This window comes from Marmota monax, unplaced genomic scaffold, assembly GCF_021218885.2.
Source record: "Marmota monax isolate L192 unplaced genomic scaffold, Marmota_monax_Labrador192_F-V1.1 WCK01_AAM20220418_F8-fsc00104, whole genome shotgun sequence".
NCBI classification, from domain to species: domain Eukaryota; kingdom Metazoa; phylum Chordata; class Mammalia; order Rodentia; family Sciuridae; genus Marmota; species Marmota monax.
This window is the reverse complement of record NW_026693836.1, coordinates 5,126,803-5,153,658: the sequence shown is the minus strand read 5'-3', so window position 1 is coordinate 5,153,658 and position 26,856 is coordinate 5,126,803. Positions and strand designations below refer to the sequence as shown.

The following is a 26,856-nucleotide window of genomic DNA, read 5'->3' as shown; positions in this document are numbered from 1 at the left end:
TTCTTTGTGTTTAGTCAGATAAGTGACTTAATTCTGATTTTGAAATCATTGAGTGATAGTCTTGGTGGAGAAGAGCCTTTGTTTTTATATCCAGGATATTATTTCTACCTTTTAAGTTTTGTACTGCCAAAAAAGGAAAATCTGATTTCATTTTTGAATGAAATAGTAGGGACAAATTTCATAGTGTTTTATAAATAGTAGGTGCTTGGTAAATTGTACTGTTTTGTACAGTTTGCTCTTAAAAAGTTTTTTCCCCCCTTTGGCTTCTATTAGGAGTGGTTTTATTTGCTTGTATAGAAATTAATTCATAATACTGTATTGTCATAGTGGATATTCAGAGTGTGTCTGAGTGACTAACATTTTAAAAGGTATTTTTTTAACTGTAAAAGTTTGAATTAATTTTACTAGTGTATATATTTTATATTATATTGTGTATTTTTATAGTTCCTGAATTATAGCTTCATATTAACAAATGTAGTTACTATAATTTTTGGAAATATTTTTAATGCTTGAATTATTAGAAAGTTTAACTATAAACTGCTGTTACCCAATTTTTCTGAATATTTTGGGACATGATTTAATTATTTTTAAAATGTTATTTCATTTATTTGTTTTGTAGTACTAGAGGTCCAACCTAGGACCTTGCACTTGCTAGGCAATTGCTCTATCATTGAGCTATACCTTCAACCCTAAAAATGTTATTTTTAACACTTATTCATTTTTGATAAGCTTATTATATCTTACCATTTTAGATATTATTTTCTTTAAATCTTTTTACAAAAAAAGTATAATTTTAACTATAATAGCTCTAAAAAGGGACTTTATTAGTGTAATTCTCTCTTTTTTCTTTCTTTTGTATGGGGCACAAATGTTAAGGGACTTTCCCAAGAGTTGAAGTTTTATGCATGTTAAAATACTCTTGTGAACAAAACAGAATGACATTTATTTTATTTCTATAATGATATGTGTAAAATGTTTTGACTCTGGATGAGTGACTTGACATCTCTGATCTTTGATTTTCCTACTGTGTAATGGGTTACTAATTATTACTGTATGTCCACAGTGTTTCCTTGGGATTTAATGTTTAGTATTACTTACTTAAAATTTAAAATCAGAAAGAAAAATGCATGCTCAGATTTTATTTTCATTTTTGGTACCAGGGATTGAACACAGAGATGTTTAATCACTCAACCACATCCTCAGCCCTTTTTAAATATTTTATTTAGAGACAGGGTCTTGCTGAGTGGCTAAGTGTCTTGCTGAGTGGCTAAGTGCCTTGCTAAGTTGCCAAGGCAGGATTTGAACTCGAAATCCTCCTGCATGGCCTCCTGAGCCACTGGGATTACATGTGTGCGCCACTGTGCCTGACTCAGATTTTATGGATTCTTCTTTTATCACATGATATTAGAATAGATACTATGCAGGATACTTAAATTTCTCTTTCTTTGTGAAAGAGTAGCAGTGATTAATCCAGATTGTCATCTTAAATAATCACACAAATACTCAAGATAATATTATATTGGAAGACTTCTATCAGTCATTTTCTGTGGGAGAAAATGGTTACTGAATGAATAAGTGAGTATTCAATATAGTTCTCAGGGTATCAAAATAGCTAATAGTAAAGTTAATATATTTTGGTGTAGTTTTTAGTTCCAAAGATGTTTTACAGACACAATTTTATTTCTCATAATAATCCAGTGAGATAGGTCTTAATTTGACAGATAAGTAGCTGAGGCCCAAGAAGTATCTCTGGTTATAAAAGGTGGAACTGGAAGTTTATTTTTGACTCTAAATGCCATGTTGCTTCTACTCCCAGTGTAAATAACACAGAAGTGGTAAAATTTCATGGGGGTTTACATTTTACTGTTTAAAGAAATTTGGAATCTTGGAAAGTTGTCAGCAGATTCACCTTGTCCAGTGAGCCTAATTACTCAATGCATACTTTTCTTTTGAAGTCAGATTCAGCTTTTCTTAAAATATTTAAAAGAAATGCCACTATCTTGGATAAAAGACTCATTCTCAGTGTGGCTACCAGCATGTGGTACCTAAAATTATTTGAGTGTTTAAATATCTAAAAGAGAGTGATTATGATCTTTAGAAGCATATAGAAATATATCAACAGGAAAAATTGTGTGATGTGTTATAGCACAATGTAATGAAAAGTATTGATCTTTTGTTTGTCCTTAGTTTTAAAATTCTGATTCTGCTTTTTAAGGATGACTCTAGATGAGTGACTTGACATCTCTGATCCTTGATTTTCTTACAGGAAAAGGGCAAAGTGATAATCTGCTGTCCTACCTTTACAGGATTTTTGTGGAACCCAAATATGATGATTGATGATGACAATAATTTTAAATAATACAGTAAGTTTAGGCATCATTTTAAATATTTCACTTATATGAATTTAATCCTTATAGCAGTTTTTCTGGGTATAAAAATGACCCTTATTCCAACTTTATAAATGAGTAAACCAAGGCCTAGAAAGGTTAAATAACTTTCTCAAGGTCAAAGTGATAGAAGCAGAATTCAGTACTTGGCAATCTAGCTCCAGAGTTGGTAATGTATATAGAAGATAATGTGTGTGAGAGCACACTGACATTTGTAAAGAGCTATGATAATGTAAAATGTTACTAATTAATTTTTTCCTCATCCTTATTATATAAATAGAGAACAAAGCAAGCAGGAAAAAATGTCTTTATATGGTTTGATTTCTAACAGCCCCCTAATCTAGTAAATAGAGTATCATATTTAAAATTATGGACAGATGCCCTTGGAAGATAGGAATAACTGAATGAAGTCAGTACTTTAATTTTTAATTTAGTTTTCTGGGATAGCAAGAGAAAGGGATGTTAAATGCTCTTCTTTTTATACTGAATGTGACTGAAAATAAAACATCTATCTTTTAAAATTTATTATTTATTATCTCATCACATAATAAATAATAATAAATTTAATAATTTGTTATATATGACAGCAGAATGCATTACAATTCATATTACACATATAGAACACAATTTTTCATATCTTTGGTTGTACACAAAGTATAGTCACACCATTTGTGTCTTTATACATGTACTTAGGGTAATGATGTCTATCTCATTCCATCATCTTTTCTACCCCCAATGCCCCCTCCCTTCCCCTCCCACCCCTTTGCCCTATCTAGAGTTCATCTAATCCTCTCATGCTCCCCGCCCCCAACACCATCCAGTTCTCCAAAACCAAATGCTGAATGTTTTCTCTGATATGAGGATGCTGATTCAATGTAAAAACATTTATCTTAACTTCATGTGTCACTTTGAAGTTTATACAGGAAAGTGATATCACATTGAAAGGAGAGTGACATATTATTGGTAATAATCACTTTTGCTTGTCTTAGGAAAACAGTGTCTATCGAGATAGCCAAAACAATGGATATGTAACTGATTTTAATAATGAAATCAGATTCGCATGGTGGGGTAATTTATTAATACACAAATTCCCATGTGTTCTCTGTAATTGCCCAGGTAGAAATGTTTGTTGAATAAATGTTTTTTGAATAGATTACTCTTTTTTAGTATTTTTGCCCTTGTACTTTAGTTTGGATGAAAGTGTTTGTTTCAGAGTTTGTTTAGAGCTCTAATATCTAATAGTATAATTTTCAGCTTATTGTGACATTTTCCCCAGTTAATTGATTATATATAAAGACCTGCTAGGCTACTTGTGAAATTCATATAGAGTTTGATTTAAGCTATCTTCAGAAATTGGATCAGTGATTTTTGAACAAAATTTGAGAAGCTTTTTTAAGCTGCTGCATTGAACTGTTGGAGTTTTGTTAGATCTCAGGATCCTTCCGGCTCCCCAGTCCTAACCTGCACTTCGTCATTGACACACTCATTTTGACTAGAATTCGGCTTTTACCAGTTTTACTTAAGTTTTCAGGTAGGATCTCTGAAAAAACATTAAGAGAAAAAAAGATACGCTTGCAAACGGTTGTGCAAACTGGTTGCTGGTGGCCTTATCAAATATTATGCATTGATTTTTTAGTTTGTGAAATAAAATGGACAGACCTGGAAATAAAATGATTCAGAATTAACTGTATGCTGGGTCACATGGACCTTAATCCCATGGATTGTTCAAAGACTATACCAGAGCTCAGATCCTCTTTGTTTCTCTGAAGAATACAAAATGTAGTCTCATTTTTATCAATCAGATGTAGTGATGAAAAGATAAGTCATGCTATCTCTTCTATCCTATAGATTGGTTCAGTTAAATAATGCTGGGTCTGGCATAGCATTTTTAAAATAATTAAAAACTGCATTAGTTTGGATAGGTTTGTAATTTTTTTTTTTTTAATTTTGGAGATACAGCAAATGTTCTGAGTTTGTTTGCTTTCTGTGTGTGTCCCAAATGCAGAAACACACTGTAGGCCTTTTGTTGTTATTTTGAAAAATAAAATTTTCAGTAGAATGACTAATAGAGCATGAACAGTGCTTATGACACTGTAGTCCATTGTGTAAGTATTGAGAGCAAAATTTGCATTCCTAGAAAAGCTTGTTCACAATCAGAATATAGAAGGCATTCTTTAATGTTTTTGGGAAAACATGGTGTGTAAGTGCTCAGGACATTACTTAAAGAGGATTTTTTAAAAACGTATCTTTTCTTTCCATGGGATACTGAAGAAAAATTGGCAGCAAGAGTGAAACGGTTTAAATAAGGCAAGTGATATGAATCTTAAAGTAACGACTGTGGTCAGAGGAAATAGGAAAAACGCAGTCTTTCCTAAGTCATCTGGAGGTGTTTTTTACTAGGATTTATGGAAAGATAGGTGACTTGTTTTCTCCTTTCTAGGTGGTTTTGAATTGAGAGTGATTAATGCTGGTATGTTTATTTGCATCTCTAATTTTTAGAAATACTTCTGATTTTTATAAGAAATGTGTTTATTTAATTTTGAAATATTTGATTGGGAGAAGTAAGAGGAATGTAAATATATTTATTGCATATTTTAGTGCTTGGATTTATTTTCTGCTCATTATTTTTAGGTATCTAGAGGTGATGGTGTGATTGACAATGAAATAGTGGTAATTCCATTAATAGTTAAGCAAACCAATGGAACCAGAGATGGTTAATTCTTTGCTGTTGATTTCGTTGAAATATTGGTGGTGGACTTGGTTTTGTGATTGAAGCTTGAGTTATTCTTCTGCTTGTATGTTTAAAGTTATATCAGATACTTATTTACATGTGTGGGTGAGTGTATTGTAAAGAATCCCCCTAATAATTTGTGTTTTGTGTTATGCTAAATTTATCAGTTTACTAAAAGTTTTATTTTGACTTTAAAAGTTTGCATATTCAATTTTCTCAGTGCTCAGAAGACATTTTACAGTTCAGAACTAACAAAAAGAACTTTTAGGACCCATTTTAGGACCCATTTTAGGACCCATCTAGACTGTAGGTGGGTCTACAGTCTAGATCTAAATGAAAAGAACTTTTAGGATCAAGTGCTTTGCTTCATTTAAATTTAATTAATGGGTTTCTTTTTAAAAGGAGACCCTTTGGGCTGGGGATGTGGCTCAAGCAGTAGCGCGCTCGCCTAGCATGCGTGCGGTCCAGGTTCGATCCTCAGCACCACATACAAAGATGTTGTGTCCGCCGAAAACTAATAAATAAGTAAGTAAATAAATAAATAAATATAAAAGGAGACCCCTATTTCTGATTCCATTCTATTTTTTCTTCTGATGAGGTTACTCAATTTGTTTTCAACAATACTATTTGTTAAGACAGTTTCTACCATTTCAGTATATAACACTAAGTACTTTCTATATATCATGCTTTCTGATCATTGTTACAGTCTTATATTATTTTTATAAAGAAAGAACTTAGATTAAGTAACTTGCTTTATTTATTTATTTTTTGCTAAATGGTGAAATTAAATCTGTGTGACTCTAAGTTCATGTTTTTAACCACTAAACACTTTGCCTGTGTTTGGAGGCAAAGGATCTCAGTTTCCATCTTTCTAAGGAAACTGAGTAGAGCTTTGAGGTATGGGGATATTTGGAGATGATTTGTAAATCCTTGTTAGTTGGTGACAGATTTCTCCGCTTTGCAGCAAGCGTCTTAAGCATCTTAACAGGATGCTTGTAAGCCAGTGTACTCATAGATACCAAAATTCATTTGTTTAGATATATTTCCCGCCCCTACCTTTTTTTTTTTTTTGTTGTTGTTTTTCAATATTAGGATTGAACGCAGAGCATTATGCATGCTAGGCAAGTGGTCTGCCACTGAACTGCATCCCTAGCCCTAGATGTAATTTCCTTAATTTGTAAATTTTTATCCTTATCAGCAATATATAAGTAAGAAAAAAAAACCTCCCCAATAAAACAAAAGGGGAGAGTGCTTTATTTATTGATACTATTTTGAAAAGCATATAGAGGATAGTTCCTATCTTTCCTACCAATAATTAGTTTGTATAACTCTATTCACTTAAATGCCACACTTTGAAATAGGAGAACTTTTGAGACCGAAAGTGTGGTACATTGCTTTTATTATAGCAAAGGAAAATGACATTCTGATATAACAGTGGACCAGTTAATATGTGGCAATGACTAAGAGTCAGATGATGGGATTTCTGTTTTGTTCTTGTAGTGGAAAGAAAGCTGTCACTGGCTGAGAAAGTGGCATGGTTATTTTAAAACAAAGAATGACTAGTGCTTTATTATATTTTGCCTCTTTTACTCCAAATCCAAGTTCTGTTATTTCATAGGTATACGTGTATGTATATCTTCATTTGGTTATTTTCTGGAACCAGCATTTAGTATTTAAATAATATTGACAGTTCTTTTTGCTTAGGAGTTGAGAATAATCTAATTTTGGATAGAATGAGTGGGTCAGAGAGAGGAGATTTTAGAATGACTTCCATTTATAAGAATCATGGCTCATTGAATTTGAATAAATACATTTATGAATATGAATTGTATGTTCATGTAATCTTTAACTGCTCTGAAGAGTTAATAATCAGAATTAGTACATTAGAATATAATTACAGTTTTAGTTTTAGAGGTATTTTGAATCTCTTGGGAAAAGGAAATCTATGAATAAGTATGAATACTAATTAATAGTATTCCAGAATGTTGGTTATGTTCTGATCAGTTTTGTTGTTCTTGGAAAATAAATTTCTCTCTGTAACTGTCTCATTAATTTCTAAAAGTATGTTTTGTTTATAAATATTTTTTGGTGTAACATACTTGACTTATATGAATAAGATGTTAATGCTTTTGGGGGTAGAATTTATGTTTTTTGCCTACCTTTTGATGTTATGTTTGTTTTTATTAAAAATTACACATAACTCTTCATTATTTTTAATCTTGATAGTTATTTGCAGGCCATCCAGGGCCTGGGAGTTTTAATTTACTTATGGCTTAGATATTTGAGCCCTGTCAGTTTTTTTTTAATCTTCAATAAAGGATTTATAGGAACAAAAAGGAATTATGATTATAATTATTTATAAAAAACAGTTATTTCTTTTTTTAATTTATAAAGAACATAAATTTATTTTTATATTACAGTTCTGGAAGCTGGAAATCCAAAATCAAGGCACTGGCATGTTTGCTATTTGGTGAGGGCTGCTTCGCTACTTCCAAGATGTCACTTTGAGTATTGTTCCTCTGAGATCCTAGGGTCTTTGAAGGGTCCATTTTTCCTTGGCCAACTTTGTGTGAGAATCATTGTCCCTCAGGTACATGCAAGTACCTCTAGTCTTGCTCAGCCTCCTGGCCTCTGCAGCAGTGGCAATATTTATGACCAGAAAATGTCTTCAGAAGAAAATATACTAGATGCCAGGCTGCCCATTCTGGGCTCCCTGTCTGTAGTTCTGGAGGTTAGGAAGTCCAAAAACATAGTCCTGGCATCTGCCCCCCCAAAAAAGGGCCTTTGTGCTGTGTCATAACATGGCAAGACAGAACAAGCATATCTAGTGTTATTTCTTTTTTTTTTCCCCAGGCGTCCATAATATTTTGTGTGTTTTATTGAAATATTATAAATTACAGTTAAATTGCTTCATCAACTTTTGAACAAATGTTTTATGTTTCATACTTGAAGTTCTCTTCTGATTCTTTGAAAATAATTTTAATTTAAATTTTTTTTTACTTATTATTAATTTATTTTTTTTACACAAATGGAGCACAACTTTTCATTTCTCTGGTTGTACACAAAGTAGAGTCACACCATCTGTGCAATAATATCCATACATAGGGATAATAATGTCTGTTTCATTCTACCATTCACCCCCCCCCATCCCCTCCTTTCTCTCTCCTCCACTCAATCCAGAGTTCTTCTATTCTTCCCTTGCCCCCCACCCATTATGGATCAGCATTCACTTATCCTAGAAAACATTTGGCCCTTGGTTTTTTGGGATTGGCTTACATTGCTTAACATGATATTCTCCACCTCCATCCATTCACCCGTAAATGACATAATTTCATCTTCTTTAAGGCTGAGTAGTATTCCGTTGTGTGTATACACCATAGTTTCTTTATCCATTCATCTATTGAAGGACATCTAGGCTGTTTCCATAGTTTAAACATTATTAATTTAGCTGTAAATATTGAGGTGAATGCATGGTTGTAGTGTGCTGCTTTTAAGTCCTTTGGGTATAGACCTAGGAGTAAGATAGCTGCTTAAAATGATGGTTCCATTCCAAGTTTTCTAAGGTATCTCCATACTGCTTTCCAAAGTGGTTGTACCATTTTGCAATCCCACCAGCAATGAATTGGTGTACCTTTTTCCCCCACACCCTTGCCAGCACTTATTGTTGCTTGATTTTTTGATATTTGCCATTCTGATTGAAGTGACATGAAATTAAGAGTAATTTTAATTTGCATTTCTCTAATTGCTAGAAATGTTGAATATTTTATCATAAGTTTGTTGATCGATTGTATATCTTCTTCTGTGAAGTGTCTGCTCATTTCCTTAGCCCATTTATTGATTGGTTTATTTGTTTTTCTGGTGTTAAGTTTTTTGAGTTCTTTATATATCCTGGAGATTAGTACTGTATCTGATGTGTGTATGGTAAAAACTTGCTCCCATTGTGTAGGCTCTCTCTTCTCCAGTGTTATTTCTTAACAGCTCTGGTTAATGGTTTAGACAGAAGTATCCACAGTAATTGGGAATGAGAAACAAATTTTTATGATGCTACAACTGTGTGAGAGGGCCTTTGGATGGGGAAAGTTTATGTAGTATAATTAAAAAATGATGTTGAAGGAGAAGTCACATTTTCAGATGGGACAATAGTTGGTTTGTATGTATAAGTGTTTGTATGAGGGAAGAAGGAGGGTATTTTGCTTGTTAAGAAGTGAAGAGATACTAAAAATGGTAAAATCTATTTTAGCAGAAATTTCCAGTATTAGAACTATCCAGTATTAGAACTCTTCACCTGTGATTCTAGAATTTTGTGCCTATGCTCGAAATCTTAGAATTTTGGATTTCATGACTATCTTGTGGTAAGTAGTACCCCTACCCACCTAGTCTTCCTTATGGCTTGTGAATATCATAATTGACAAGACCTTTATTTTTCAAACACTTCCTAACCCATTTTGGAGCCCGATTTTTGATGACAAGGTGTTGTAGTACACAAGAAATGGAATTTTATGTAGCTTATTAATTAAATGGAAAATAGGAAATGCAGAATGATTGCTCATTGGAAGCATAGCTTTCTTTTTCAATTAAACAGACATTGAAAAAATCTGGTTTTTGGAGGGATAGAAAGGCAGTGTTTAGTGATTACAACAGATACTGTGAAGGATTGATTAAAATTTGAAGAGGAGCATTGACACTTTTAAAATGTTGACTACTTGAAATCTTTGTGAAATCCTTCTGAGATGAAAAATCACCTAAAAAAAGTATATTTGGGCCATGAGCTTATATGTATTCTCAAATTTTGTCTAATTAGGCTTTTGTTAAAAGTGACAGTGATTCTTTTTTGACGTTTGTTAACTTTTGCTCAAATCTTGTAGTCTTTGTTATGATAGTTTTGACTTCTCAAAAATTTATTTAATATTATGAGTCAGTTAACTCTTTCTTTTAATTAGGATAGCTCTGGTCTACCATTTTATTGCCACAGTGAAATATATATCTTGTTTAACCTATCTCTAAAAGATTTCTGATTTTTATTGAGGAGTTTTCTTGAGTTGTGCATTTATTGAGTTTATGCATTTTAAAACTTAACCAGGAAACAAACTGGCTCAAAAAACTTCAGAAACCAGTTAGAGAGATAGCTGTGAATTAAAGATGTATGTCCTTATAGCAGCATATATTCAAGAGAAATAGCATTAACCTAGAAGTCTTCCTGTGAAGATGGTTTTTGTTTCTCAGCCCCATACATAAGTATTTTTTCTTTAAGTTTAAAGTCTTAAGCATTTTAACAGTAACTTCATTTTTCATATTTGACACCATTGTCAGTTGCAGGTTGCTGTCTGCTCATTTTCCAATTCTTTTTCAATAGTTGTGTGTGTGTGTGTGTATGTGTTTTTATATATGTGTGTGTATACATATATGTATACATATATGTATACACACACGTACACTACTTATTTTATATTTATATCCACATATATATATATCCATATATATATATATCCATATATATATATATATATATACACACACACACATATATATATACACACACACACACACACACACATATATGAACAGGATTGTTTAAATGGAGTTTTCAGTTCATTTCTACTTGGTCTTTATAAGAACATATAAGTACATAGTGAAATAAGTAGAACAGGTGTTTTCATTCCTACTTTGGGTATGAAACTGAAGTTCTGAGAGGCTAAATGACTTTCCATGATTTATGACACCCAGTTTTTCATTCTCATCTAATACTTAAATTTACATGTCCTTATTGGAATGGAAAATAGTTTGTGTTTGCATTTGCTAAAATTTCCTATGCTTAATTAATAATTGAATCAATAATTAATAATAAATTAATTAAAATTTCCTGTGCTGAATTAATAATTAATAACTGTTTACTAAATGGGAAATGTGAAATTTTCTTTTCCAGAGATTATTTTCAGTTGAGTAAATTGTCTTAATTTTCCTCTGGCAGAGACAATGACTAGGGCTAACTCCTTTAAAGATAAAGTTGTAAGAGTTTTATTCATTTTGATTTTTCAATTCATGTCTAGCTTCATTCTGCTAAACCAGGATTCTTTGATGGCAAAGAGGTGTCCTATTCAAGCCTTCATTAGGTAAAAATAATAGTTTACATAACTTTGTTACTGTTTGTCAGATGATGTGCTAAACTCTTTGCATTTATTTATTTCATCTTTATAAGTATGTGAATAGTTCCTAGCATATGGTAAGCACTCAGTAAGTATTAACTACTTGATTTAATACAGTTCAATAAAATTAAACTTTTGAGCCCCTTCTGTGTGCCAGGTATTAGTCTACAGCTAGACAGTGTTTCTCAATCCTTTTTATTACTCTATAGAGTAGTTTAGATGCCCTCCACTCAACTGTCCTCTTCATGTATGAAAATATGGTAGCATAGATATAATACATATAATTTTATGTGCTTTTAATTTAAAAAATTAAGATTTTGTCTCCTTGCCTTCAAAGAACCATTTTTTTTTTTTTTTTTGCCCTTGGGGACGATATTCTTATTGAATGTTCTAGATACTTAGGATACAGAAGTGAATAAAACAAAGCTTGGAACCCTCAAAGAGATTACATTTTAAGGGAGATGAGGTAGAAGGATATGTGGGAAAAAAAAAAACAAGGAAGTAAGTAAAACAAAAAGAATGTCAAGTGAGAACTAGTTCTCTGGGGGAAATTAAGGTAGGGGATAGAAAATGGGTGGGTGGGTTTGTGGTAGTTTGTCTTCTTAAATAAATGGCTAGAAAAGTTTCATTAAGAAGACAGTATGTGAACAAAAATGCTGAAGGAGGTGAAAGAAAAAGGTATATTTAGAAGAAGAGTTTTGAATGAGAAAATCAAAGCTTTTGAGTATATTAGATGCCATTAGAAGTATTTAAATTAGTAGGTTATTGGAATCTGGAATTCAAGGGGGAAGTTTGAAAATGAGCTATAAGCTGTGAGTCTGGATGAGATTATTAAGGGGAGAGAGGATATACAGAAGATTACATGATCAAGGACTGAGAGTTCAGGGACATTACAGTGTTTTGAGGTTAAGGAGATAAGAAGGAACCATTAAGGAGATGTGAGAGTAGTGGCTACTGAGCTAGGAGAAAAGTTGTAAGGGTATAATGTTCTGGAACACAAATGGAGGGAAGTATTTCAAGTTATCTATGTTAATGCTGCTCAGTGGGTTTAGTAAAGTAGAGGCTATTGATGCCCTCAACAAGGGCATTTGTGTTGGTGTGATGGAGGCAAAAGCCTGACTGAAGGGGGTTTAAGAGAGAATGAGATGTGAAGAATTAGAAGTGGTGAGTATAGTCTCTTTTAACAAGTTTTACTTAAAAGAAGCTCAGAGAAATCAAGTATCTGAAGGGATTGAGGGAAATAATAGCGGTGTTTCAATGTTGGTTGGAATGATTGGATAGTAAGGGAGTATTTTATGATGCAGGAACCAGAGAAGAGAAAAACTGGGCAGGTTTTTCTTGTGCACACAAGAGGAAATAGTATAGGAGGGGCTTAAATGGGCCTGGTTGAGGTAAGTGGTCATGAATTTAAAGTGAGGTTGGGTCATATGGTTGGCAAATTTTCTCTAGACTCATTTCGTTTTGTGAGTATTACGGGTCTGGAGTAATAGGGAGTTGGCTTTTAAAAATTATGGAACTTTGTAGTATTGTAAAGAACCAGGTGATTCTGAAGCTAAATCTTCAAGGAATGAAAGGCAGTGACTTAGAGATTGGTAGGTGACTTGAAAAAGGAGCGGTAGTATGTACATGGTATATCCTGATGACATGAAATTTAATACTTGGGATCTTTTTTTAAAGTTTTGGAGAAGAATAATCTGAAAGTGGCAATGAGGAACGAATTCCAGTTTCCAGGCCCAGACTGGGGAGAGAGGTATAGGAGGGGATATAAAGGGGCTGGTTTCTTCATTTGAGAGGGCTATTGGGAAACTGTGTCCATAGGCAGGGAAAAAGGATTTAATAGGCATAAAAGATGAAGTAAATACAGTTTTTAGGAAGACAGAATAAATACAGACAGTATTTTTGTGATAGAAATAAAGATTTTTTTGGGGGGGGGGCTACATGCTGTACCTCCCAAGGGAGAGAAAAAAACATCCTAAGATATTTCTGCTTTTAGTTCTATACACTATATCAGAAGCAATAAAGTTGGTCAAAAGGAGACCTGATTCTGTGTCAGATTTTATCTGCATATTTCTATCTATCTATCTGTGTGTATATGTGTTTATATACATATATCTCTTTCCGGCTCTAATTTGTTATATTCAAAACCATGCATTTCACTTCTCTGAGCTGTGCTTTATATACAAATGAAGGGGCTTTTGCTAGAATGATCTCAGAGGTCCTTTATATTTCTGATACTCTATTAATTCGCTCATTAGCTATCAGAATAGTTGGCTAACTGATATCTGGACTTATATTTAAAAGAAACAATTTAAAAAAGCATTATTTGATATAATTCTGGCTACTCTGTGGCTTAATGTTGTTATAAGGTGTAGGCGATAGCCGAGCAGGATTGGAGTAAGAAATAAGGCTGGAGAGAGAGGGTAAAGCCAGACAGCAGAATGATCAGACTTACAGAGGATATATATGAATGAATGTGAATATGAGATATAAATTTGATAGTTATTTGTACAGAAGTGATAAAAAGTACATTTTAAAGACAACAGAAACCTAGAGAGAAAACATTTCCAAGAGGCAGTGAAAGTAATATTAAATATTGCCAAGAGTTTAAGGAGGGTGAGAAATGAGGAGATAGGGCTCCTGGATTTGTTCCTGAGGTTGTTAATGACATCTAGAAAGCATTATCAGTAAACTAATTGAGTCTAGAGTTCAAGTTGAGTGTTATTAAGTCTCACGTAGGTTTAGGTAATCACTATTGAGTTCTTAGTAAATGTTCACTGTTGTTTAAATTATGCACCCCTACCTTCCACCGCCCCCCCCCCCCCGCCAAAAAAAAAAGAGGAGACTATGTGGGCCAGAATGAAGAGCACAGAATGAAGGACTGGCCTTGAATCAGAGAAAGTACATGTCACTAAGATTCGTGAGAAGGAAGAATGGATTTGGATGTAAACAAGTTTACTGGAGAGGCAAGAAGTTAAGGAGTCCATGCTTTAGTACCTCTGTTTTTTAAAATTCATATCAGGTTAATGTTTTTAAAACACAATGAAGGCCATCTTGACTTAGTAACTGGTTTAACATTTTTTTTTAAATTAATAAATCCAGTGGACTTTTCTCCTGTTTTTCTTGACTGCTCTGTCATCTTAGACACTATGAAGTACTTATTTTGAAACACTTTTTGGCTTTCATAACTTTTTTTTTTTGGTCCCACATTTCTACCTCCAGTATTAAATCTCTGATTCTGGGGCTAAATAATCCAATGTTATAGATTCGATTTAGCTATCACTTCCCTGTAACCACTTCAGGAAATCAAAACTGTTTGTTTTTCTGCTTGCATAATGAATAGTTCAACTGGAATATTTTGCAGGAATCTCAAATTCAGTGACAATTTTTTTGCATTATTTTCATAGACTATATATCATTGAAACCTGATATTTCTTCTGATTCCCATCTTTGTCACAGTGTGGCCTATTCCATTTATTTATTTAAGTGATCTAGCTGCCTATTATAACCTGTTAAATAATCTAACTTCCTGTAGAATATTTTCTATAGTTGATGCTTTATAAACTGAACAGAACATTCCTCTTTACATAGAAGTAATTATTTGAACTTTTTCTCAGAAAGCTTTGCTGTCTTCCTATCATCTACAGATTATAATATGTCTGAACTCTTAGGGTGGTACCCATTTTTTTTTTTTTTTCATACAACATAGCCTCAACCTTTCTTGTTTTCTTCCCATTGAGATCCACAGAGTCCAGTTATGTAGATTTCTATATGAGTCAGGGTTCTTTAGAGGAACAAAACCAATTGGAGGTATGATTATAAAAAGGGGATTTATTAGATTGGTTTACACAAGAGAATCTGGATAGTCCACAATGGTCATCTGTAGGCTGGAAAACTGTAGGAACCAGTAGCTTCGCAGTCCAAGATGCTGAAGCCTCAGAACAAGGGGGATCAATGATGCTACCCCAGTTAGAGACCAAAGGCTTCTGTAAACTCCCTGGAGAATCACTGGTGGAGTCTTCTTTGGAAAAGTGAAGGAGTGAGAGTTTGATGTCCTCAGGCGATCACAGCAGTAATCAAGAACCTATTCAAAGAGCATGGTGGCACATGCCTGTAATCCCAGCTGCTTGGGAGGCTGAGGAGGAGGATCACAAGTTCAAAGCCAGCCTCAGCAAAAACAAGGCTCTAAGCAACTCAGTGAGACCCTGTCTCTAAATAAAATACAAAATAGGGCTGGGGATGTAGCTTAGTGGTTCAGTGCCCCTGAGTTCAGTCCCCAGTACCAAAAAAAAAAAAAAAAAGAACCCATTCAAGAAGAATCAGGCTCACTTCTGCTGCTGCTTTCTTGTTGTTCCAACATTTATTCCATCCAACTCCAACCTATTGGATGGTGTTTCCCTAAATGTTCCCTAAGTGTTTAGGGAGATTCTCCACTTCAGTTTTCCCACATGGCAGGCATTTGCAAACACACCCTCATTAACATATCCAGAAGCCTCTTAATCTTGGGCATCTCTTAATGTAATCGAGTTGACAATTCAGATTAACCATTACAGTTTCCCCATATAATCTGTTTACTTAGGCTGTTCTCTTTCAAAAGTTTTTATTCTAATGTTTCACTGTCAATTTCTAGTAACAGGATAGAGATGCCTGAATTTTTCTGTTACATTTAATCTTTTCTTTCTTTATGCTCCTATAACTTTTTTTTTAAAACCATGAATAGCATTCTTTGTAATCAGATTCATAGTTAAATAGGAGTATACTCTTCTTTGACTATTATTTGGAAGTACAGCTAATATTGTTGTGTTGCATGTATCTTCACAGTGCACCTATCCAACAGTAAATGAATATTGCCTGAATGAATGAAATGCACGATCAGGTAAATCTAAAATCCAAAATCCCTTAGCTTATTAGTATACCTGGTGCAATGGATTTTCCTATGGAATTCTTTGCTTCCACCTCCCTTTGAAAAATTTGAAGATGAAATTCATCAGCTCCTCAAATGATCCACTTTTCTTCTTTACTCTCTAATTTGGCACAGTGGTTTCTTAGTCAGCAGATTAGGATCATATTTTGACTCTCCTCTCCCTTGATTGTCATGCCAAGTCATTTTCTAAGTTCTGTTGATTCTGATTCTAATATTGCTTGTATCCACTCCTATTTTATTTGGGTTGCTAGTTTAGGATTTCAGTACCTCTGACCTAAGGCCTCCTAATAGTCTCCAACAGATTTTTCCACTTTTAAAATTCATTCTTTGACCTATTGCTAAAACAATCTTCCTAAAGCACAGAAACTTTAGTGGTTTCTTATTGCTTACAGAACTAAATGTCGGCATGGTTTTCAGTACCTTCTATAATCTGATCCAAATTTATCTTTTCATGCTTATCTTTGTGCTATTTGGTATTTGTACTCACAACAAAAATGGTTCATCTTTTAGAGTTGCTTTAACATGCCTGGAATTCCTCCTCTTCCTCCTCTTCATCCTCCATGCTATTTATTTGCTTAGTGAAATTGTCAAGGTTTGAACCTCTTCTGGCTAACCTCAAGTGCTACTTTTTTCTTAGAGCCTTTCTTGAGCCTCTAAATTTAAAGTGTATATGAGTTTGTCAGTCCCCAAACCCCCAAAATCTTCATTTCTCCCAATCATTTATCATACTATATTTTTTAAGTACTAAGTATACTGGAATGAAAGCTCATTAAAGGCAGCAACCTTGTCATATTTATCTCTGCATCTCTAGGAGTTCCTAGAAGAGTAGTATTTTGCATGTAGTAGGGGTATAATACATAGCATTGATTAAATTAAACCGAGAGGTAGGATAACCAAAGTAATGTGATAGTGAAGGGAGATGAGATTTATAGATTCAGAACTGAGGAAAGAACAATATTGTTTATAATTGAGTCATTAGTAATTATAGAAAGAGATTTTTTTGGGCATTGTTTGATAAAGGCAGAACCTAGATTGTAAGAAATTAAGGAGTGAGTATGTACTGAGAAAATGGAGACAATGAAGATTAACAGTTTGCTGAAATGTGGAAAGTGGCTGAACTCTAAGAAATTGGAATATGGTCTGCAGAATTTGGAAAAGATTTGTAAAGGAAAATCACATGTGGTGTTTGGAAGGAAAATGAATATGCTGTCAGAAATGCAAGTACCGTGATTACTTCAAGTCATGCATTTCCATTTTTCACCCTGGCAGAAAAGTACTCCAAATAAGTCAAGCCACTGAAGCTAATAAGCAGTTCCAGAGTACTGAGGTTACAGGGCAGAGTAAGTATTACTCTGAATCACACAATATTAAGGCTTATAAACAATGCTGCTGAGCACTGGTAAAGCTGATATTTTGGAGTCAATTGAGTATATAGTTCTCTGTTCTAGGTCTGTCTGATTAAATTATTAATTTAGAGTTATTGAGCCAACCAGTATGTATGTATTTATTTTTATAGAGTTCTCATTCTCCTTTGAATTATTATAGGTACAATTTAAAATGAGGTATATTTTGGAATTGCATATACATTTGAAATGGGATTACTGCTTAGCCAAATTAGAATTTTTGGAAATATATTTTAAAAGATAGGTGTAATTCCTGGTAAAATCACTTATTGTAAAGAATAAAAATATTTAAAGAAACTGTGGCTTAGTTTTATTTGTTTGTTTGGTACCGGGAGTTGAACACAAGGGTTCAATTCAACTTAACCAGTAAGTCACATCTCCAAAGGGACTTTTTTGTATTTTATTAGAGACAGCATCTTGCTGAGTTGCTTAGGGTCTTGATAAATTCTGAGGCTGGCTTTGAACTTGAGGTACTCTTGCCTCGGCCTCCGGCCTCCGGCCTCCTGGGATTACAGGCATGTGCCACTGTGCCTGGGGCTTATGTTTCTTAATAGTATGCCATTTCTATTTATAGATAAGCAAAGGTATTGAATTTACATGGTGATAGCACAGAGCTGGATAAATGTAGAATTTGATTTAGTTTCCCTCTATTATATGTAAATGTTCTCTTAAACTTTTTATCATAAGAACACAATTTTGGAATAATCCTATTTAGTTTGTCTTAACTTGATTTTCAAGTCTAAAACTGATTATATAATATTTAAAAATATTAATAATTTAAAAACATTTAAAAGGAAACTTTCAAATATGAAGCTGTTTTAGTGTATGCATGAATGTATATGTAAACTTTTAGTCAATTTTTTAGTATTCATCTAGATATTGTGGGGATGTTACAAAAGGTGGACTACTCATTTCAGAAGCCCTAGACTACATTAGAAGTAGCAATAATCATCCTGGCCAAGATTATTATTATTTTTTTAAATATTTACTGTTTTAGTTTTAGGTGAAACTAGTTTTAATTAGCCGAGGTTGTTGCTGTTAGCTTGATGAAACTAAGATCCTGATTTCTCCATTCCCAACTACTTTCTCTTTACCACCCTAGTGAAAATAACAATACTCAATAACTAGGACCCATCAGTTGTTTAAGGATTATTTGTCATTCTCTTAAAACATATAGCATCTTTAAAGAAATGTTTGCCTTAGTATCCTAAGGAACCTTTTGATGAGTATGGGACACTATTTGGGTATATAAAATAATATACACAAAGGACTCCAGAAGGCCAAAAACTTGGTTTATTCTTCCCCTACTCTTCTTTTTTTTTACTTCTCTATTCCTTTATCAAGTTTCTTTTTCATTATATCTTGTATGTTTTTATCATAATCTCTGATGAGTTTGATTAGAATACTCCAATCTTTTGACCATTAATTTACTCAACAAGTATTTCCTGAGTGTCTGCTCTATGCCAGGTGTCATACTAGATTCTAGGAATGGAATGGTGAGCAAATCCAACATTCTTCTTTCTTCTTGACATTCCCCTTCCTTCTTGAAGTTTCATGTCTTAGAGAGTATAGGCATTAGTCAGAAAATTTCCAAGACATGTGAGAACAGACTGTGGACATGTAAAGAAAGAAAACACAAAGTGCTGTGAAAGTGGTTACTGGGATCACTACATCCAACTGGGGTTTCCTTGAGGAGGTGATGTTTCAGTTGTACTTTCTCAGTTGAGAACTAAAGTTCAGAAAGTGTTTGGCAGAACCACACTCCCTGCAGAAGGCCAGCTTATTTAAGAATCTCAAAGAAGTGACATGTAGTTGGACTGGGGAGAACAAGGGAAGAGAGAGAGATGCACAAGAGGGTATCTGGAGAAGGAGTCAGGGATTAGTTTGATTATATATTAGTTTGATTATATATTGTAAGGCTGTGATTAAGTATTGATCTTTATCCTGAGAACATTGGGGAGCCATTGAAGGATTTCAAGCTGAAGAATGACATGGGTTATTTTTACTTTTTGGCTGTTAATAATGGTGCTATGCATATTAGTATACGTATGTTCATGTGTTTTTTTGTGTGGACATGTTTCATTTTTCTTGTGTATATAATATGTTTAGGAGTGGAATTGTTGGGTCAAATAGTGATCATGTGGTGATTTATCTGTTGCGAACCTACCATAATGTTTTCCAGAGTGACTGTACCATTTTTACATTTCCATCAGGAGTTTGTGAGTATTCAGATTTCTCTAGATCTTTATTAATGTTTGCTATCGTGTTGTTTTTGATTGTTGTTTTGATTCATGGGTATGAAGAAGTATCCTTTCACTAGCAAGGTTTTTAAGTCCTGAGTTAAGGATTCACCAGGTTACATTTTTAGCTTTTTACTTGTTTATTTCAAAGAAACTACTTATCCACCAAATATGCTGTGTACTTTCTCAACTAATTTATTATTATTTATTGATTTTTGTGTGTTTATTTGTGATTTGCAGAGTCTCAGTCTGAGTCTTGGAATCTTTAAATGCCCATGCTTAATTTTTTTCTCTTTCCTTTAATTTATCTTGAGTTGATATTTGATTATTTGATCAACAATAGTAGCAGTTTCAAATGGTTCAACTTATATTTCTTCGTTTCCTCTAGTCATAGTTACTATCATTTTCTTAAAGTTTTTTTTTTCCCTTCTCCTATCTCTTATTTGTGTCATCAATGTGCTTATGTGGTAAAGGTCTCTTATTAGGAAGAAATGTCAAGGACAGAGGCTATTCCTTATTATTATTATCATTATTATTTTAATGTTGGAGATTTAATTGTTATTGCTTCAATCTCATTGCTTTTTATTTATCTATTAAGTTTCCAGCTTATTGGTATTTAGGTTTTCAAAATATTCCCTAATGAGCATATGAATTTTAGTGACATCTGTTGTAATATCCCCTGTTCTCATCTATAATTTTGTTTTCATCTTTTGTCTCTTTCTTTTGGTTAGTTTTTAAAAAAATATTTTTAGTTGTAGATGGACACAATACCTTTGTTTCATTTATTTATTTATTTTTCATATGGTGCTGAAGACCGAACCCATTGCCTCAAGTGTGCTAGGCAAGTGCTCTACTACTGAGTTGCAATCCCAGCCCACTCTTTTGGTTAGTTTAGCTAAGGGTTGTCAATTTTGTTTCACCTTTTTAAAGAACCAAGTTCTTGTTTCAATGAGACTTGTATTTTTTTTAAGTTTCTATTTTATTTATTTGTCCTCTGAGCTTTAGTATTTTTTTTCTTCTGATGATCTTCAGTCTAGTGTCCCCCCGCCCTTAAGACCTTGATATGCATCATTTGGTTACATATTCTGTTTTTTAAATGTAGGCACTGAGTTATAGAATTCCCTTTTAGTACTGCTTTCACTGGATCTCACAGGTTTTGGTATATTGTGTTTCCCTTTTCACTGGATTCTAGAAATTTGCCAATTTTTTTGATTTCTTCAGTGACCCACTGTTCATTTAAAAGTGTACTGTTCAATCTCTGTGTGTTTGTATGATTTCTGTAGTAACTCTTGTAGTTAATTTCTAGTTTCATTCCATTATGATCTGATAATATTCCAGAAATTATTTTAATTTTTTGGAATCCATCAATACTTGCTTTGTGGCTTAATATATTATTTTGAAAAAAGTTCCATATGCTGAGGAAAAGAATCTGTATTCTGCAGTTTTTAGATGGAATATTCTGTGGAAGTCTGTTATGTTTATTTGATTTATAGTATGATTCTGTGATGTTTCTTTGTTGATTTTTTTGCGGGGCAGGGTCTGGATGATCTATTAGAATGAGGTATTTAAGTCACCTGCTCTTCTTGTATTAGGTTAGTCTCTCCCTTAATGTTCAACAGTATTTGTTTTGTAAAGTTGGGTGCATATTTATTTATAGTCATTTTCTTGAAGTGTTTCCCTTATCAAAATGTATTGACCTTCTTTGTCTGTTTTGATTATGATTTAAAGTCTGTTTTGGCAGATATGAGTGCTTGCTTTTGAATTTCATTTGCTTGTAATATCATTTTTCATTCTTTTGATTTCAATCTGTGTATGTCTTTACCAGTGAGGTGAACTTCTTACAGGTAGCATATTGTTGGGTCTTGTTTATTAATCTACTCAGTCTGCATCTTCTAAGTAAAGAATTAAGACTGTTTATATCCAGGGTTTTTAGTGAAAGCTTGTGCTTGTTCTGTTTTGAGTTTTCTGTTTGTTTTAGATGTTTGATGGTTTACTGTATGAACAATGTTTGATTCTTTTCTAATTCTCATTTGCTTATCTACTATTCTAATGAGATTCTTTCCCATATAATTATGGTTATGTTTATCTTTCTGACTCTTTTGGGTATAGGATTTCTTTGAGTATCTACTATAATGCTTGTTTAGTGGTCATGAACTCCCTTAGTTTATATGCTTATCTTAGAAGGTTTGTATTTCTGCTTTGATTCTAAAGGATAATTTTGCTGGGTATAGTAATCTGTGTTAGCAATCTTGAACTACATTTATAATTTTATAAATCATTTATAATTTTAATTATAATATGTTGTAGAATTTTCTCTTTTGGTCATGTCTATTTGGGGTTTGAAATGCATTCTATAACTGATAGCCATGTCTTAAAATTTGAGAGGCTTCCTATTATTTTACTATTAGATTTTTCTCTGCCGTTAGCCTGTAGCTCTTCTCCCTCATCAAAAATTTGATTATTTGTAGTTTTTGCCTTTTAATGTTTTCCCAAGGTTCTTGAATGTTCTGGTTATTTTTTTCCCCCATTGAGTCTGTACTGTAATATTGCTGCTAGGTCCTGAAGACATTAAATTCAAGGTCCTTTGACTTCAAGAGCAGCAAGCTCATATGAGACCCTCTCAAGATGGCTCCCCATTACAGTACCTTGTGTGTACACTGGAAAGTGTGGAGAATTTCTCCAGAGCCAGTTTGCTCTTGCATCCTAACCAGGCTCTGGTTTTTTCAGACTACATTTTTTCATGGTGCTGAATCCTGTAATAGTGGTTCTTACTTGGACTGTGCCGTGTTCATGTCTACCCTTGCTCTCTGTTGTGCTGCTAGGTGATTGGTGCAGGTGTCTGTTTCGTTATCCAAAGTCTCTGGGTTTTTCCAAGTCCGCCTGGCCACTCTCAAACTTTAGCATTCTCCCTCAGCCACCAATCTTGATAAATAGCTGCTCTCCACTTGTTTTGATTCTCTCTTATGGAGAAGAGGTAAATGCTGGGTGCCTCTACTCCACCATCTTGGGTCACCTCGTTATAGAGATTCACTAGATTCTATGTAAGAAACCATTAACAATAACTTAGGACTGGTTTCCTATGGGAAAATGAACTTTCAAGAAAGGTTTTATGTAGCAAACCCTTCAGTTGGTCAGAAAGGAAGAACATTTGGAGAGTAAAAAAATATTCAAATAGAAAATAAAAGAAGACTGTTTCTCAGGATCAGTGTTAAGAGAAATGTTTGTCTAGATGGAGTGAAGTATAAGCTTCAGCTAGAATTAGGTATGTTGCCTCGTTAGTGGATATCCTTCATCCTCTGAAAGCTAGAATTATGAGATTTGATTCAGAGGCAGTTGGTGGCTGGTATAAGCATCTTCATTCTAATGAATCAGGTTCCTATGAACCACTGAAGTGATGCTGGCAAAAAGTTATCCTTGTAGATTTGAATATAATATATTATGAGGAACTAAGAATGACATCCCTTAGATTTGGGGTAAAGATGGTCATATTTAAAAACTCAATAGGGACATGAAAGTATTGTGGAACACTGTCTTAGGTCTAGCTCATATTTCTAATCATGAATGTTATGTGGTCCCATTTTGAAGATTTCCTTCACTTTAGTATGTGAGAAGGCAGATGGTTATATAAGTACAAATTTAGGGATTAGCAGGGCAGTTGTGGCCCATGGATAAGAGTATAAGAACACTGAGGATTGCCATGAGTAAGTATAAAATCTTAACACTCTATATTCCTGGTTGAATAGGAAGGAAAGTCAAATGGGTAATGGTGAACAGTAAATCACAAAGTACACTGAAAATGGAGAAGTTGAGGGACTAGTTGTCTATAAGAGCTTGAAGATTAGGTGAAGGGAAGGTTAAGAAAGTGAGATTGGAAAAGGATAAAGTCTGTGTTCAGAGATTAAAATTATGTGCCTCCAGTTTAAGATAAGAGAGGCACATTAGTTCCCAGAAATGACAAGGTCCAGAGTATGACTGTACAGATGCATCATAATGGGAAACGTGGATGAGGGATATGGGGACTTTAGGAATTTTGAGGTGACTTGTTAATAGTTTATCCTTATGGACAGTAAATTTCCTATGATCATGGCAGCTTTGAAGTAGAATGAAATATCGGGGAAAGTGAACCAAATGAAAAAATCCTGAATGAATGAAGAGGAGTTATTAAAAGGTGGTGAGTAGTAACAGGAGATTGTATATTGAAAAGCCATGATCCTCAGAGAAAGAAGACTTTTTAATATGGAGATGGAAAAGTAACGTACTATTAAAGAATGCGAATTGAACTGGGAATCTGCTGGTTTAATTTTGGGCTTCATTAGATATGGGAAAAGAAGAGTGTCTTCTGTTGAAGGCTGCAGATATGTGGATTCCTGGGTGATGTTTGTTGAGGCAGAGAACTAGAGGGTAGAATTTTAGATGGTGGAATTAGATTTTACTATAAAAATTAGGAAGACAGTAGTTGAAGGAAGATTGGGACAGAGAAAGTGAGTGGATGAAGCACAATAATGTGATGAACACATCAGACAGTGAATTGACCAGAAAGTCTGACCTATTGAAAAGAAGCTCAGGATGACAAGGATAAACAAAATGTTTGGGTTGATTGTAATTAAGTTTGGGGGCCTAGGAAATCTGAGAAGTGGTATTTATAGACAAAATCCGTGGAAGTATAAAAGATTGGGAGTTAAATTGATGGAAGTATAAAAGATTGGGAGTTTAGTTCCAGCTGTAAGGTCTTGGAGAAGACTTCATGGAAAAAGCTAGATTTTTAACTGAGTCATAAGGGGTAGGTAGTATGTTAATAAATAGACTGGTATAAAGGAGCCTTCTGTTTTGGAATGGCATGAGGAATAACATGAATTTTTGGAAATACAGAACTGGTTTGTGGAACAGTTCATAAAAGGTAAACAGAACTTGACCTCAAGATGAGCAGGGAGAAATCGACAAAGTTATGGAAATATAGGATGTTTCATATCAGCAGCTGTGATTATCAGAAGCATGTATCAGTCACTATGACAAAAAAAAATAACTACTTAAGGTAGAGCTCTGCATTCTAGTGTGCTTGTGGCCACTTTCAGTCAGAGTAGTCCTAAAGGCAATAAATACTTAATGTTTGTAACAGGAAAACTTTTAGTAGGTGTGCTGGTATGTGTCTGTGTGTTTCTGCCACAATTCCAAGGATAGTACTGTGATATATTTCCACCCTTAGTCTCCTCCAGCTACTCATTGTTTGCCTGGAGTTTAAAATCTTTTGTAGAATGGTTATATTGAATTCTACATCAGTGCTTATTCAAACATAAATGATAGATTATTATATCTACCTGTGTTTATGCATGTCTGAAAAGGTAAATTAACCCATAAAGTCTGTTTATCACACTTTTGCTTGAAAGACTGATTTCTTTGAAATTGCAAAGTATTAGTGGTAGTACATGGTTTTGTTATTTTATTTCTTTTAGATTTATTTACTTTGTACTTTGACTCTGAAAAGTCATTTGGTTTCTTGGTGCTACATGCTGCAATGTTCTGTCAATATTATTTTTGTAAATAGTACACTACCTGTGATTTAAATTGTTTTCTCTTTACATTTTCTCCTGTTCTGGGAAGATCATGTGCATAGAAAGTAGTAGTATAATCTGCTCTAGTGCCATCCATTTCAATAGAGGGGGTAGAGAGAGAAGAGGGGTGGGGAGGGGAGGGGAGGGGGGATAGTAGAGGATAGGAAAGGTAGCAGAACATGACAGTCACAAGTATGGCAATATGTAAATCAATGGATGTGTAATTGATGTGATTCTGCAATCTGTATATAGGCTAAAAATGGGAGTTCATAACCCACTTGAAGCAAAGTGTGAAAGATGATATATCAAGAACTATGTAATGTTTTGAACAACCAACAATAAAAAAAAAAAAAAAAAAAAAGAAAGTAGTAGTATAATTTTGAACTTTCCCAAAATAGACATTATGAGGTGATGATTGCTTTATTACTTAGAATTTTGTGGAATAGAAAACTCTTACAATTGTGTTTGTGTGGACTAAAAAACTCTTACAATGATTTAAAAAATTGAATTTCATTTGTTTTATATAACAAAAGCTGAGAGTTGTTAATATGGATGTAGCTGCTCAGTGATTCCATAAGCCTGTGCTCATCCTGCTGTTTAGCTTCTTGTCCTTAGCATGCCAGTAAGTTGCTCATGTTTACATGGTAGTTACTGTATAACCAAGCTTTACATTATTTCATGTTAGAGAAAGCAGTAAAAGGTAAGGACTGTCTTGCCATTCCTTTTCTTTACTAAGGAAATTATAGGTTTCCTTAACCCTCCACAGATTTCCTGTTAAATATCATTGACCAAAATTGTGTCTCATGACTTTCCCAGGGGAGACAAATCAAGCCTGTTATCTTGAGCTGTGCACAAGATTAGGGAGAAAAAGGGAACCTTTGTGAAATAGGAAGCTAACAACATCTGTCAAACCTGGTGCCTTAGGTTTGATTATTTCATCTGTCGTATTAATACATTTGACATTTAGTTAGAAATTAGCTAAAAAAAAGAAATGATTCTCAGCTTATCAGTTTTTCTTTTCTACATTCTAAAACTAGATAGTACAATTTCTGATGACTTATATGATATTTAAGGTTCTTGGACATAAATAAGTGTATCATACTTGAAAATGATAAATAAAGGAATTTTTATGTTTGAAAAAAACTGATCAGTGTTCCCACTAAAATGCCATTTTCATCCATTTAAATGAAGTGACAGTTTTCTTTTGGGAAAGATGATTTTCACATTGTATAAATAATTTGATTATTATAGATAGTTTATAATGGACAAGTTTATTTTAAAACTAAATCATGATTCTTCAATATGACCGATCACAACCTCAACATAGGAAGTATTTTTAAAAAAATCTATAATGAAAAAAAATTGGCTTTTTGTTTGGGGAAGACTTCTAATATTTTGGGAATGGAACTCTAACAAATATTTTTTAATGTGAACTTTAATCCTTAATTCAGAATGTCTGAGGTTTTTCCATCATTGATTTTT

At 33.6% G+C, this 26,856-nt stretch overlaps 1 protein-coding gene across 9 annotated transcripts in view; it reads left to right on the top strand.

Annotated features, from left to right (window-relative positions):
- Positions 1-26,856, top strand: part of Mtmr2 (myotubularin related protein 2) — a 76,028-nt gene that overhangs the window by 9,840 nt on the left and 39,332 nt on the right. For 2 of the 9 annotated variants that reach the window (XM_046462364.2, XM_058584974.1), the window contains exon 3: positions 2,267-2,363. The exons of 4 other annotated variants lie outside the window; for them this stretch is intronic. Coding sequence is in view for 2 of the 5 variants with exons in the window: in XM_046462360.2 (XP_046318316.2) it covers positions 11,194-11,228 (35 nt within the window). In the remaining 3 variants the exon portion in view is untranslated. Of the gene's footprint in view, positions 1-2,266; positions 2,364-11,184; positions 11,229-16,079; positions 16,135-17,451; positions 17,523-26,856 lie in introns of those variants that run through there. 3 more of the 9 variants (XM_046462363.2, XM_046462360.2, XM_058584973.1) reach the window with 3 other exon arrangements.